The sequence below is a fragment of the Arachis hypogaea genome, chromosome 11, assembly GCF_003086295.3.
Source record: "Arachis hypogaea cultivar Tifrunner chromosome 11, arahy.Tifrunner.gnm2.J5K5, whole genome shotgun sequence".
Taxonomy (NCBI): domain Eukaryota; kingdom Viridiplantae; phylum Streptophyta; class Magnoliopsida; order Fabales; family Fabaceae; genus Arachis; species Arachis hypogaea.
In genome coordinates this window covers 131,889,809-131,901,666 of record NC_092046.1, presented here as the reverse complement: position 1 = coordinate 131,901,666, position 11,858 = coordinate 131,889,809, and the positions used below count along the sequence as shown (strand labels likewise).

General features: G+C 32.3%; 3 protein-coding genes across 3 annotated transcripts; 1 reads left to right on the top strand and 2 right to left on the bottom strand.

Annotated features, from left to right (window-relative positions):
* Positions 1 to 2,186: 2,186 nt before the first annotated feature.
* LOC112721817 (putative F-box protein At1g67623) lies at positions 2,187 to 2,942 on the bottom strand. The gene has a single exon (XM_025772843.1). It carries the CDS (start codon positions 2,940 to 2,942, stop codon positions 2,187 to 2,189), a length of 756 nt encoding a protein of 251 aa, XP_025628628.1.
* Positions 2,943 to 5,400: 2,458 nt separating this feature from the next.
* LOC112721816 (serine/threonine-protein phosphatase 7 long form homolog) lies at positions 5,401 to 6,782 on the bottom strand. Its single transcript, XM_072206123.1, has 6 exons — positions 6,759 to 6,782; positions 6,411 to 6,672; positions 5,958 to 6,201; positions 5,773 to 5,863; positions 5,483 to 5,675; positions 5,401 to 5,417 (listed from the first exon to the last, which is right to left on the bottom strand). The coding sequence occupies exons 1-6, from the start codon at positions 6,780 to 6,782 to the stop codon at positions 5,401 to 5,403; spliced, it is 831 nt and encodes a 276-aa protein (XP_072062224.1).
* A 1,518-nt stretch (positions 6,783 to 8,300) lies between these two features.
* On the top strand, positions 8,301 to 10,560 carry LOC140176208 (uncharacterized). The gene is made up of 3 exons (XM_072206122.1): positions 8,301 to 8,361; positions 8,738 to 9,198; positions 9,895 to 10,560. Exons 1-3 carry the CDS (start codon positions 8,301 to 8,303, stop codon positions 10,192 to 10,194), a joined length of 822 nt encoding a protein of 273 aa, XP_072062223.1. The 3' UTR covers positions 10,195 to 10,560.
* The last annotated feature ends 1,298 nt before the right edge of the window (positions 10,561 to 11,858 follow it).

The following is an 11,858-nucleotide window of genomic DNA, read 5'->3' as shown; positions in this document are numbered from 1 at the left end:
CTCTCATCCCCTTTGAACCCTCCATACCACAACGAATCTAAAGATTCTCCTCCCCAAATACATGAAATAGCTTCTGCTGAAGCAAATTTCATCCGGATGGTTGCATTTGAACTAGCCGAAAGTGCATAGCTGTAGGCACTTTCTAAAATCTAGGATCTATTGAGAACTACGAAAAAGTGATTTAACAATTTTCGTAGAATGGAAGATCCGCTTGAAGTTCATCGTTTGTTCATCCATCCGCTCTACCACTAGATGCACACCTCTCACACACTCTCTCCTATTGCTTTCACCGGCAGAACCAATTACCTCACACTGTTTTTCACTTTGACGGCCATTCTCATTGTTGCTCACACCTTTTTTCGCCTTTTTCTATTTTTTTTCGCTCGATTTAAAAGAACTAAAAAAAATAAAGGTTGAAAGTGAGATTTATGCCCCTGTTTCGCACACATATGTGCTCTATGTCTTCTTTATATGCAATTTCTTATGAGTTATGATACACAGTCACACTCTCTTTTTCTCTCATTATACAATAATACCATGCAAATTCTAATTGTTAAAAATTCAAAATGCCATTGTATCTAATATTGTCAATATCACACAAAAAAAAAAAAAGAAAAATACTATTTGTACACCAAAATCAACCATCAATGTATTTGTGTATAAATACATGTGGTTTAATTTATTTTTAATGTGTATTTATATTCCAGCATGTATTTTATATGAGGAGTGCTAGGGGGCCAGCAGAATTTGTGATGTTTAGCCATCAATTAGCCATCATCAATATTTTCAATGGTGTGAGATGAGATTTAATGGTGTAGGATTAATTATTTTTCCTTTGATGGTTAAGTGCCGGCCAGATTTCAACAAAAATGCTGGTTCTCTAGACTTTCTCATTTTATATTAGTGACTGATTTTAATGACTAATTTTAGTGTACACATAGCATAACCCATATTATGTATTTCTTTAAAAAAATTTTCTTGAAATCTATGTTCAAGTAAATTTCAACAAATCTCTGTATAATCATAATTATCCGTTCTAAATTTCAAATTTTCTAGCATGGTAAAAACTAGTCCAACTACTCAAAGTATTGGGAATAATTTTCTTTTTAATCAAGGAAATTAGTAGTGAAAAATTTTTCAATAGTACATTAAATCAATTTTTTTTTCTATTATAAAAAAAGTTCGAAAAAACAAAAGTACTCCTCTAAAAGATAATTTACTTACTCAAATTAACTATATATAAGATAATATTCACGGCAAAAATTGATATTTGTAAATGTGTTTTATTTGGGTGTCATTAAGAATTATTTTAGATTAACTTTTTTGAGTTAAAAAGATATTTTTTTAATTAAAGTATTTTTATTTAATTTTAAATCTATTTGGATACATGTTTTAAAAAAGTACTTTTATTAAAAAAATATTTACTTTTTCTAAAAACTAATAATACCTTATTTTAAAAAAATAAGAACAAAAGACTTTTTAATACTTAAATTTTTTTCTTAAAAAAATTTATCCAAATATAAAATAGTTTGTCTACTAAAAAAAGATCTTTTAAAAATATAAAAAAATAAGTACTTTTTTTCAAAAGTCAATCATATCTAAATTAATTCTAAGTTGATAGAAAAAGATTTTTTTTTCAATACAAAATATCTTTTTTATTTTTTAGCGTGTTTAGTAAATTTCTAATAATAAAAGTAAAAGTACTAAAAAAATAAAAAATATCTTTTTTAAAAAGCTACGATTTATATCTTTTTTTAAAAAATATATTTTAAAAAAAAAGATATTTTCATATAATAAATAAACAAAAAGTACTTTTATATTATTATACCCAAACATAATTAATAGATAAAAAAATATTTTCACATAAAATATCTAAATATAAAATTATTTTTATCTTTTTTATAAAATCTTTAAAAAAAGAATAACTCAAAAAAATATTCTTTTTAGAAGTTCACCAAAATAAACTCTATAAATTGTGGTTATGTTTGATTCATAGTTCAGCCTCCATAGTCTTTAAATATTTTGTTTAACTCATTTATATTAAAAAAAAGAAAAGAAAAATAATACAAGTAATGAACAGAAGCATCTATTGTCGTAAGAATAATATAACTTCTAAAATCTTGTAATATAAGATAACTAATATAAAAAAAAATTAAAGAACCCCATGATGAATGATATAGTTAGAACTAATTGATGTTCATCAACCCATAAAAGAACTTTAACTTGTAATCCCATCTACAATATTCACACGAGTCAATAACAATATCATCGTCGTCATCATCATGTAGTGTCCATCGTCCTTTCTTCACTCTCCACCCTTTACATGTGTTCTTGAATGGACACAAAAGTAATTTTCTATTTATCCTACTAATAATCATTCCATTGTTTTTCCACATTATTATTCTAACGAATTCTTCTACCTTTTTCCTTGTTCTTACAACACACTTAGACTCTCTCAAGAAACGCAAATGCCGTAACCCCAATTCGATTAACTTTTTATCTTGTCTTGATGAACACAACAAGATCATGCCATACACATATTTTGCTTCTTTATGACCCTCTTTAGCCGCCATATCCAAAAGTCTAAGACCTTTGGCGTTCCCATTCCCTAAGTATTCTCGCAATCCTTCTCTATACAAGCTCTCTGTGTTTTGATTTTCCTTGCAACGCTTCAAGAATGACAATTCTTTATCATTAGAAGACCTTGGGATAAAGGAGAGTTTGTCCAGAGAGACTCGTCGATAAACATAGTTGTCTTCCGCAGCTTCAAGAAGATCCTTGCAACTCTTCTTCACGTTGTGGAGGTCAATGAATGAATGAGAGGCTACACTTGCAACTATCTCTACCAATAATTCTTTTGGGAGCGATTTTATGATTGAAGAAGAGGATGACCTACTCTTTTTAAATGTTGGTCTTTGCATGTTTTTATTTATGTTCCTCATTGTTTCGAGGTTGTGTCTTTTAGAATTTGTGTTGTGTTCTATTTATAGTAGATGGTATAATTATTATTCTTAAAAGTTAAGGTAATAATTTAGTTAAAGATAGAATAATCTTAAAAATTAAAAAGATTTAGATAGATTTGTCAAATCAAAAAAGATTTTTTAAAATATTATATAAAATAAGAAAGTGATTCTTCCAAAATTTTGTGTTAATTAAAGATATCAAATTATATTTATAAAAGCGATATGATACATCAGATTAGTTAAAGAAGAAAACAATATTTTAGAAAAAAGAAAAAAGCAATGCATATAGATAACACAAAAAGATAACTTAAGAGAAAAAAACGGAATATATATATATATATATATATATATATATATATATATATATATATATATATATATATATATTAACATGATAAAATAATAAAACAATAAGAGAGAATGAAATCTATCTTTACTAGGCTGATTTTTTTAGATATGATGCTTGGCTGTGAGTTGTGCGGAGATATGATCATTACCGGTGATTTACACTGTTATGACGGCGTTGCGTTTTTAAAATTTTGGATGAAGAAATCGGTGCCACCGATTTCTAGCAGGGAGGAAGAACCAAAAATCGGTCCCACCGATTTGTGTGAGAGAGAATGATGGGGAATAAATCGGTGCCACCGATTTGTGTGTGGGAGAGGTTGATGGGGAATAAATCGGTGCCACCGATTTGTGGAGGAGGAAGACGTTACCTTATGAGTGCAATAATCGGTCCCACCGATTACTAGAGGAAGAAAATTTTATTTTAATTCGGGGTGCAGAAATCGGACCCACCGATTTGGGTGGTGCAGCGGTCGGTCCGTCCGATTTGCCCGTTAGTGCATACAAAAAGTGGATGGTGAGTTCAGAAAAGCCCCATTTCTTCCTCGTCATGTTCATCCTCTTCTCTTCTGTTCTCTGATTCATCTCCATTTTTTTTGTAAAAATTTTTTTTGTGAGGTTGTGAATAGTCAACTACGTGTAATGTTATGGATGATAGAGTTGTATTGAAGGTTTATTATTACGGACAGATCTTACTGCAAACATATGAGGGAGTTCAATTTGTGTGTGAAAATCCATTAGATGTTGTTATTCCGTTCACATTGTCATTTGAGGAATTGAAAGGTGTGATTTGTGAGAAGATAGATTCTCGAAGATGTAGGAGAATATCGTATATTTTGTACAGGTATCCTTTACCTGTGTTTGGTGGGTTTGTTCAATTTCAGTCCAAGTACGTGACGGATGAAGCAGGTATGCATGAAATGTTTTCAATGTACATGGAAAATCGCCACCGGATGTCGTGCATCGAGTTATATATTGAGTTTGAGCAATCTGAAGCGGACCGTAACATTGAATTGGAAGATTATAATGAAAGCGAAGATGAATTTGAAAGTAACTATGAGATCGTCGGTCCAGGTGAAGACGAAGATGATGCTGGCGGCGCCATGAACGCAGATGTGGCGGAAGTTGCAAATGCACTAGCAGACTCGCATCGATTTCAGGAGCCTTCTTTCATGCGGTCGTTGGATTTGGAGGCTATGCACGCACCAGAGTTTCCGCAATATATGAATGCAGGTGCGTAAACTTAGGTAGCTATGTGAAACTCTGAAGTAGCAGATCAATAAGTTGGATGAGTAATGTATGTGATATGTGACTAGGCATTTGTGACCGTAGCGCTGGATTTCTTTATTAATTAATAGTTCTTTGTTGTGAATGATATTTAGTTGTTCTTTACGTAGATGAAATAGTGAAAAGTAAGAGTATAACGACCGCAGAATATTAAAGTGTGTTTATTAATTGAGTTGTAATAAAAGACTTCCTACTGAGTACATATTGAAGCATTTATTACTTTTGATGTATGCAGCGCCTCCTGTTGTGGCGGATGGTGAGTTCACAGTGGGGATGGAATTCAGTTCAAGGGAGACAGTAATCAAGGCAATGAAAGATTATACCATCCGCAGAGGTGTGGACTATCGGGTATTTAAGTCGGAACCGACGACATTTTATGCCAAATGCACAGAATATGGGAATGGTTGTGACTGGTTGATCAGGGTAACCAAAATGCAGAAGAAGTACTGTTGGGAGATAAGGAGGTACAATGGAAGTCACACTTGTACCAGGTCTACTATTTCTCAAGACCATTCGAAGCTGGATTCCAAGACAGTTGCAGAAGCAATAAAGCCGTTGGTAGAGGTTGATCCGTCTATAAAGGTGAAAGCAGTAATTGCTGATGTCCAGTCAAAGTTTAACTACACCATCAGTTATCGCAAGGCTTGGTTAGCAAAGCAGCAGGCGGTCGAATCAATTTTCGGAAGTTGGGAAGCATCTTACGAAGCTTTGCCCATATGGTTTGAGGCCATGTGCCACAAAGAGCCATCAGCAGTGGTTCACTTTGAGACAATGCCTACTTACTAGGTCATCCGAGAGAGTGTGACTATATCGATTTGTCCACTGCATCACCCAAGGAGAGTGGGTATCGGCCCAATCTTGATTCTTAGGCCCAGTTAGAACTTCACCGTGTGATGCACCTAGATCCTGCCCTTGAGCAGGAACACCCTGTGTCAATCCAAATTGCCTCCTGACTCTATCAGTTGCATGCCACTCGATGCATTCAAAGGATATAAGTGGCACTGTGGCACTCCAGATAACTGAATTATGACGGATGGCTAAAGGAATTACGTCTGGGTCGATATATCCAATGCCATAAGCCTGCCAAACAAACTGGACACATCGGACCAGTCAGATGATTACACAACAATTAATTCACTTAACAAGTTACATAAAGTACTTGTATTTTACAAAATACCTGTCCTTCTTGTAGATCATCCAACAACCTCCTGTAGTGCGCAAGCGTTTTATATCGGTAGGGATAGTTTTGACGGTCCCAGTTATGCCACCTGCCGACGGATAATCCATTAGTTAACTTATCTTACCATAAAAAAAAAAACAATTTCTATCAATTCTTTCAATGCATAATATAATCAAAATTACCTATTTGCAATTGGAAACACTCCGGGATTGCCGGGAATCGGAGCTAGAAATGGGAGCCGGATCCAAGCCCAACTGACCAACAGTGTCAGTGGACCGTCCATCTCCTTGCAGTCGACACGAGTTGCCCTACACAATGATCTATACAAGTGTGCCAGGTACGCTGAACCCCAACTAAATTGTATGATCCCACCGAAGTTGCGGAGCAAAGGTAAAAATTTCCAGTGCACCGCTGTACCCGACTTATCTGCAAACAGAACTGTCCCAAATAACAACATTATATGACACTTTACATACATCTGTATGTGCACATCATCAGTCAATGCTATACGATCTTTCAAAGCCCTAAACCACTTTAATTTTATAAAGCTCCCTCTACAGTCCGTCTTCCTCGGTGCAATTCCAAATTGGTGCAAGCACTCGGCTTCCAATACCTCAATGCACTCATGGTCGGACCTGTAACCGGAAGACCATTTGTCGGCAGACCGAGAATTAGCGCCACATCCTCCAAGGTCACGGCACACTCACCAACCGGAAAATGAAAAGTGTGAGTCTCGGGCCGCCATCTCTCAATCAGAGCATTAATCATTGCTGACTGACCTTTAATGACTCCAATTTGGGATACATAATAAAATCCAGTCTCGCGTAACTGTGGCTCAACAATTTCGTTGTATGGATCCGGCGGATGTAAATGGTCACACATCAACATCCTTGCAGCCTACAATATCACATTTCCATTATAAGAACAAGTAGTTCCAAGTATAACATAACTATATTATTCAAAAACAAAATTATCCATTATACAGTAAATCTTTCAATCATATTCATTACTTTATAACAGAAATTAATTAACCTTACACAGTAAATCAGCCTCTATTATTATTATTATTATTATTATTATTATTATTATTATTATTATTATTATTATTATTATTATTCCTCAAACAGCATACATACTAATTTTATTATTATAATTATTATTATTATTATTATTATTATTATTATTATTATTATTATTCATATAAAACAGCATATTAATTATATTTATTTATTATTATTATTAATATTATTATTCTTCAAACAACATACATACTAATTTTATTATTATTATTATTATTATTATTATTATTATTATTATTATTCATATAAAACAGCATATTAATTATATTTATTTATTATTATTATTAATATTATTATTCTTCAAATAGCATACATACTAATTTTATTATTATTATTATTATTATTATTATTATTATTATTATTATAAAAAAGCATATTAATTTTATTTATTTATTATTATTATTAATATTATTATTTTTCAAACAGCATACATACGATGATGATTATTATTATTATTATTATTATTATTATTATTATTATTATTCAAATAGGTTACAGACTAATTTTATTATTATTATTATCATTATTATTATTATTATTATTATTATTATTATTATTATTCAAACAGCATACATACCAATTTTATTATTATTATTATTATTATTATTATTATTATTATTATTATTATTATTCATATAAAACAGCATACTAATTTTTTTTTATTATTATTATTATTAATATTATTATTATTCAAACAGCATATATACTAAGTTTTTTACTATAATTATAACTTTTCATTACTATTATTATTCATATAGAACAGCATACTAATTTATTATTATTATTATTATTATTATTGTTATTATTATTATTATTATTCAAACAGCATACATACTAATTAGTTATTACTATTATTAATATTATTCAAATTATTAATATTAATATTATTATTATTATTATTATTATTATTATTATTATTATTATTATTATTATTATCATCTAACACCTAACACCTAACACAGCATAAAATCTAATTTTAGTTATTATTAATTTATTGTTTAAATTTTATTATATTAAAATTCAATTGTTACAGATCATAAATAAAATAATAAATTAAATTTTTATTTTTCATCATAATAATTAATTAAACTCAATTACTAATACTGATAATATACTAACTAACCATATCATTCATACATTCATACATACATACAAAGTTTATTTCTATGTTAATTTCTATTTCTAACCACCTAATAATAGAATTATACATATATACATGCTTAATTTCTACTTAATACCATTCTAATATATTGCTAATAAAATTTAAAATTCTCACTATCATTAATTTTAAATAAAATTATTAAAAAATAAAAACTTACATAATTTGGATCTCCAAGATAATTAACAATATGAAACTCTGGTTGATTTACTTCCTTAATTTTTCTTTTTCTTGGCATTTTTTTTCAGATTTTTTTACTGAGCTTTTTGGTGGTCCAACAATAGTGAATGGTGGGGTTTAGGCTTTGCAGAAAGGGGAAAGGGATACTTTGTGTGTGTGGGAGTAAATGTGAGAAAGTGTTGGGAGGGTGAAAGAGATAGGAAACACAGGTTTTGAGTGGGTAAAACGCGCATAGGAGTCACGGGTCACCCACAACCCATCTGCATGCGTGACGCGTGGCAAGGTGGTCACCAATCGGTGCCACCGATTTGCGTCCCATCCGCGACCAGAAATCGTTGCCACCGATTTCTGTACCCCCAATCGGTGCCACCGATTTCTTCGTCCAGGCCGTCACAACTCCGTGAAACACCTCAAACTCCCATAACGCTGTGAAACTCCGTCGCTATCTCCATATCAAAATTAAAAAACTCTCTTTACTAAGCTCAATTCATTTGAACTTTTTTTATATACACAATAAATAATTTATGAATATGATTATATGGAGGTTTAATAATAATAATTATTTTTTTATTTTACCACACATTTTTGAAATCCTTAATTTCTTTCCGTGTAAACTCACTACGTTCCCCTCTCTATCCACAGAGCCACCTCCACCTACTCACTCTTCTCTGGTCTTCGACGTCGCCGTCGCCATCCAGCCCAGTACTTGCTGCCGATCTCTGCCCATCTCCCTCGTTCTTAGCCCCTCTCTCCCCGTCGTTCATTCGCAGTATCCCTCTTCTCTCTTCGAGTCGTTCGTTATCAGCCTCAGTGCGCCGTCGTTCTCTCTGCCGTCGTCGTGACACCCGCGGGCGTCGTCGTTCTCACTCCTCAGCGGCGTCGTCCTTAGCAGGCAACGAGCGATGGCGTGGATCTCAGCGAGTTGAGCGTCGTCGTCAGCACCGTGGTGCTCCCTCTCCCCCTTCATCCTCCACTTCCAGAGTTCCAATGCAGTCTCAGCCTCAGGTATAAATTTGCTTCATTGATTTCATTTTTTTTTTGGTTCCCTTTATGTTCTTGTTGTATGAATCTGCCTCATTGAACTCATTCAAAAACTTTTCTGTTCTACGTATTTTTTGTTAAGGTTTGTTATATGAATTTGTTTCATTGACTTCATTCAATTATTTTTTTTTTTGTTCTGTTTATTTGGTTGTTTGAATTTTTTTTTTTTTTTGGGTTTTGTTTATGAGGGTTAAAAAATTTTGAAATTTGTTTTTATGATAGTGATTTCAATTTCTGTGTGTATGGTTCTGTTCATGATGTTCTAGTTCTATTTTTGGTCTATTTTTATTTGTTACTACTGAAACGGATAACAGTTGAAAGTAAGAATCAATAGCACCTTTTCTCTATTGCTTCAGTTTTACGCTTGGAAAAAAAAAACAGCAGAGAATATGGGATTTTAGATGTTTTCTATAAGGGTTCTTTGTGCTGTAACAAAACTTAACTTATTGCTTGAGATTAGTTTACTTGTCAACCAGATCAAGTCCTGGTGTAGAAGTTAAAATTCATTTCACTTCCTGTAAAGTATATTAGATGTACCTCTCTACTGTTAAGGATGCCAAATTCTTCTGTTTGCATCAGAAAATAAATGTTAATATGTTTTATTCAAAATCTAAACTAGTGATTTTGATGTCTTGTGTTTCTTCCTGGCTATGCTTGCAGGAAACCTCATCTGCTTATTACATATTGCAGCAGTATACTGCTGCCTCTGGAGGGCAGGAGTTGCAGAACCCAATAAGAAATGCATATGCAATGGGAAAGGTGAGGATGGTAGCTTCTGAGTTTGAAACTGCAACTAGAGTAGTGAAAATCCGGAATGCCTCTAGGTGCGCGGAGTCCGGTGGATTTGTGCTCTGGCAGATGAAACAAAAATGGGCATTCTGTGGTAACTACTCTTTTCAGGTTTGGGGAGATGGCAATGAGCCATACCAAAACAAAAATGGAAGAGGCGTGGACAATTGAAGAGGTTGCATTCAATGTCCCAGGTCTCAGTAGATTGCTTCATTCCCCCAGTACATTTGAGGACAGGTTCTGTCTGTTAAGCATTGGAGAAATCTCATAATTGCAGTGTTGATAATATGATCTGGAAGATGGAAATCTAACAATGCGGTTAGGAACATCATCAATTCAGGCAAATTGTTAATAGCAGTCACTAGTTTTTTTTACTACTAACGTCTAGAATTTGATGTACCCATCATATCTTTTCTAATATATATGAATTTCGTTTGTATTTTGATGCTTTTTGTTATTACTTCTCAGAAAATGAAATGTACACACCAATGATTGTCTATTCAAGAAGTTTATGCATTGTTCACAAATAATCATAAATGACTTGCTTACAAGCCCATATGGTATTAGTGTATTAGCATATTGCCGGAATCTTTGTTTAGCTAATTTTATAGAAAGATGAAACTAAAGAAAAGTGAAAGGAAAAGTATAGGGTACCAACATATTATTTGCCAACTTATTGCCAACAATAATTAATTATTATATTTTAAATACATATATAAAGAGACACATCCAGAAAATATATCTATAAAGACACTTCTATTAAACACAACTATGAAAAAAATATTTTTATTAGACACATCCACGAAGACACTTCCATGAAAAACAGTTATAAATAAGAGTTGACAGAAATTAGCAGATATGCTGTTGGTAACGTAGCGGTACCGAAAGTGAAAACTCTCAATTGGACATGCATGCTTTTTTAATAATATAACGAAAAATGAAAGTATGCACATTGTAACGTGCATAAGAATTAAGACTAAGAGGGTGTTGTTTCTTTTTAGTAATTACTGAGGTAGAAGCTGTCCTAAAGGAACTGGGAATTGATAATCCATTGAAGTGTTAAACCAATAAGGGGCTAAATAGGCATCTTGATTTTGAAAACCAACAATTTCAACATCTTGGTTATCTTTGCATCGGTGAAATAAGTGGTAATTCCTCTCCTTTAATCCCTTTTTTTTTTGGTTATTTTTTTCGTGCATAATGAGCATTGAGCAGTCTTGCTTAAATTCATGGGAAAACAATAAAACATAGCCTTTCTAATTTAACAATTGAGCTATAAAAACATTTGTCTTCACTTGACATATATATAGTAATTCAGGTCCAATATTTCTTTTGTATACATAATACATGCAAAAACACATGAACGAATTTCAGTACAACTTATTTTCCAAAAATGAAAATGATACATTGACAAACAAATTAAAGATGCCCAATAGCAAATTGGCTTGGTTTAACTTCATCAAGAATTTAGGTTTGTTTAGTTTACAACATTCAGAATGCAGTAAGAAAAGCAGAGCACTGAGAGAGCATAGTTTTCACTTTTATGGCAGCCATACTCAAAATGCTAACAAAGGATCATTGGACATCTTTGTTGCTTCAATTTTTGGCTTCAGCTTCAAGTGTTAATCTGACACCATCTTTGAATGAAACAGGATGAATTTTTAGTGTTTGAGCTAATCTAGTGATATCATTGATACGTCAGATGGGGACTTCACGCCTCTATTAACCTGAAAAACAAGTATGCTCGGTTCATGAAACAGAATCAGAATATATATTGGTATGAAATTTGATTATCAGTTAGCATTAAGGAGGTTAATATTTTCTCATATACAGAG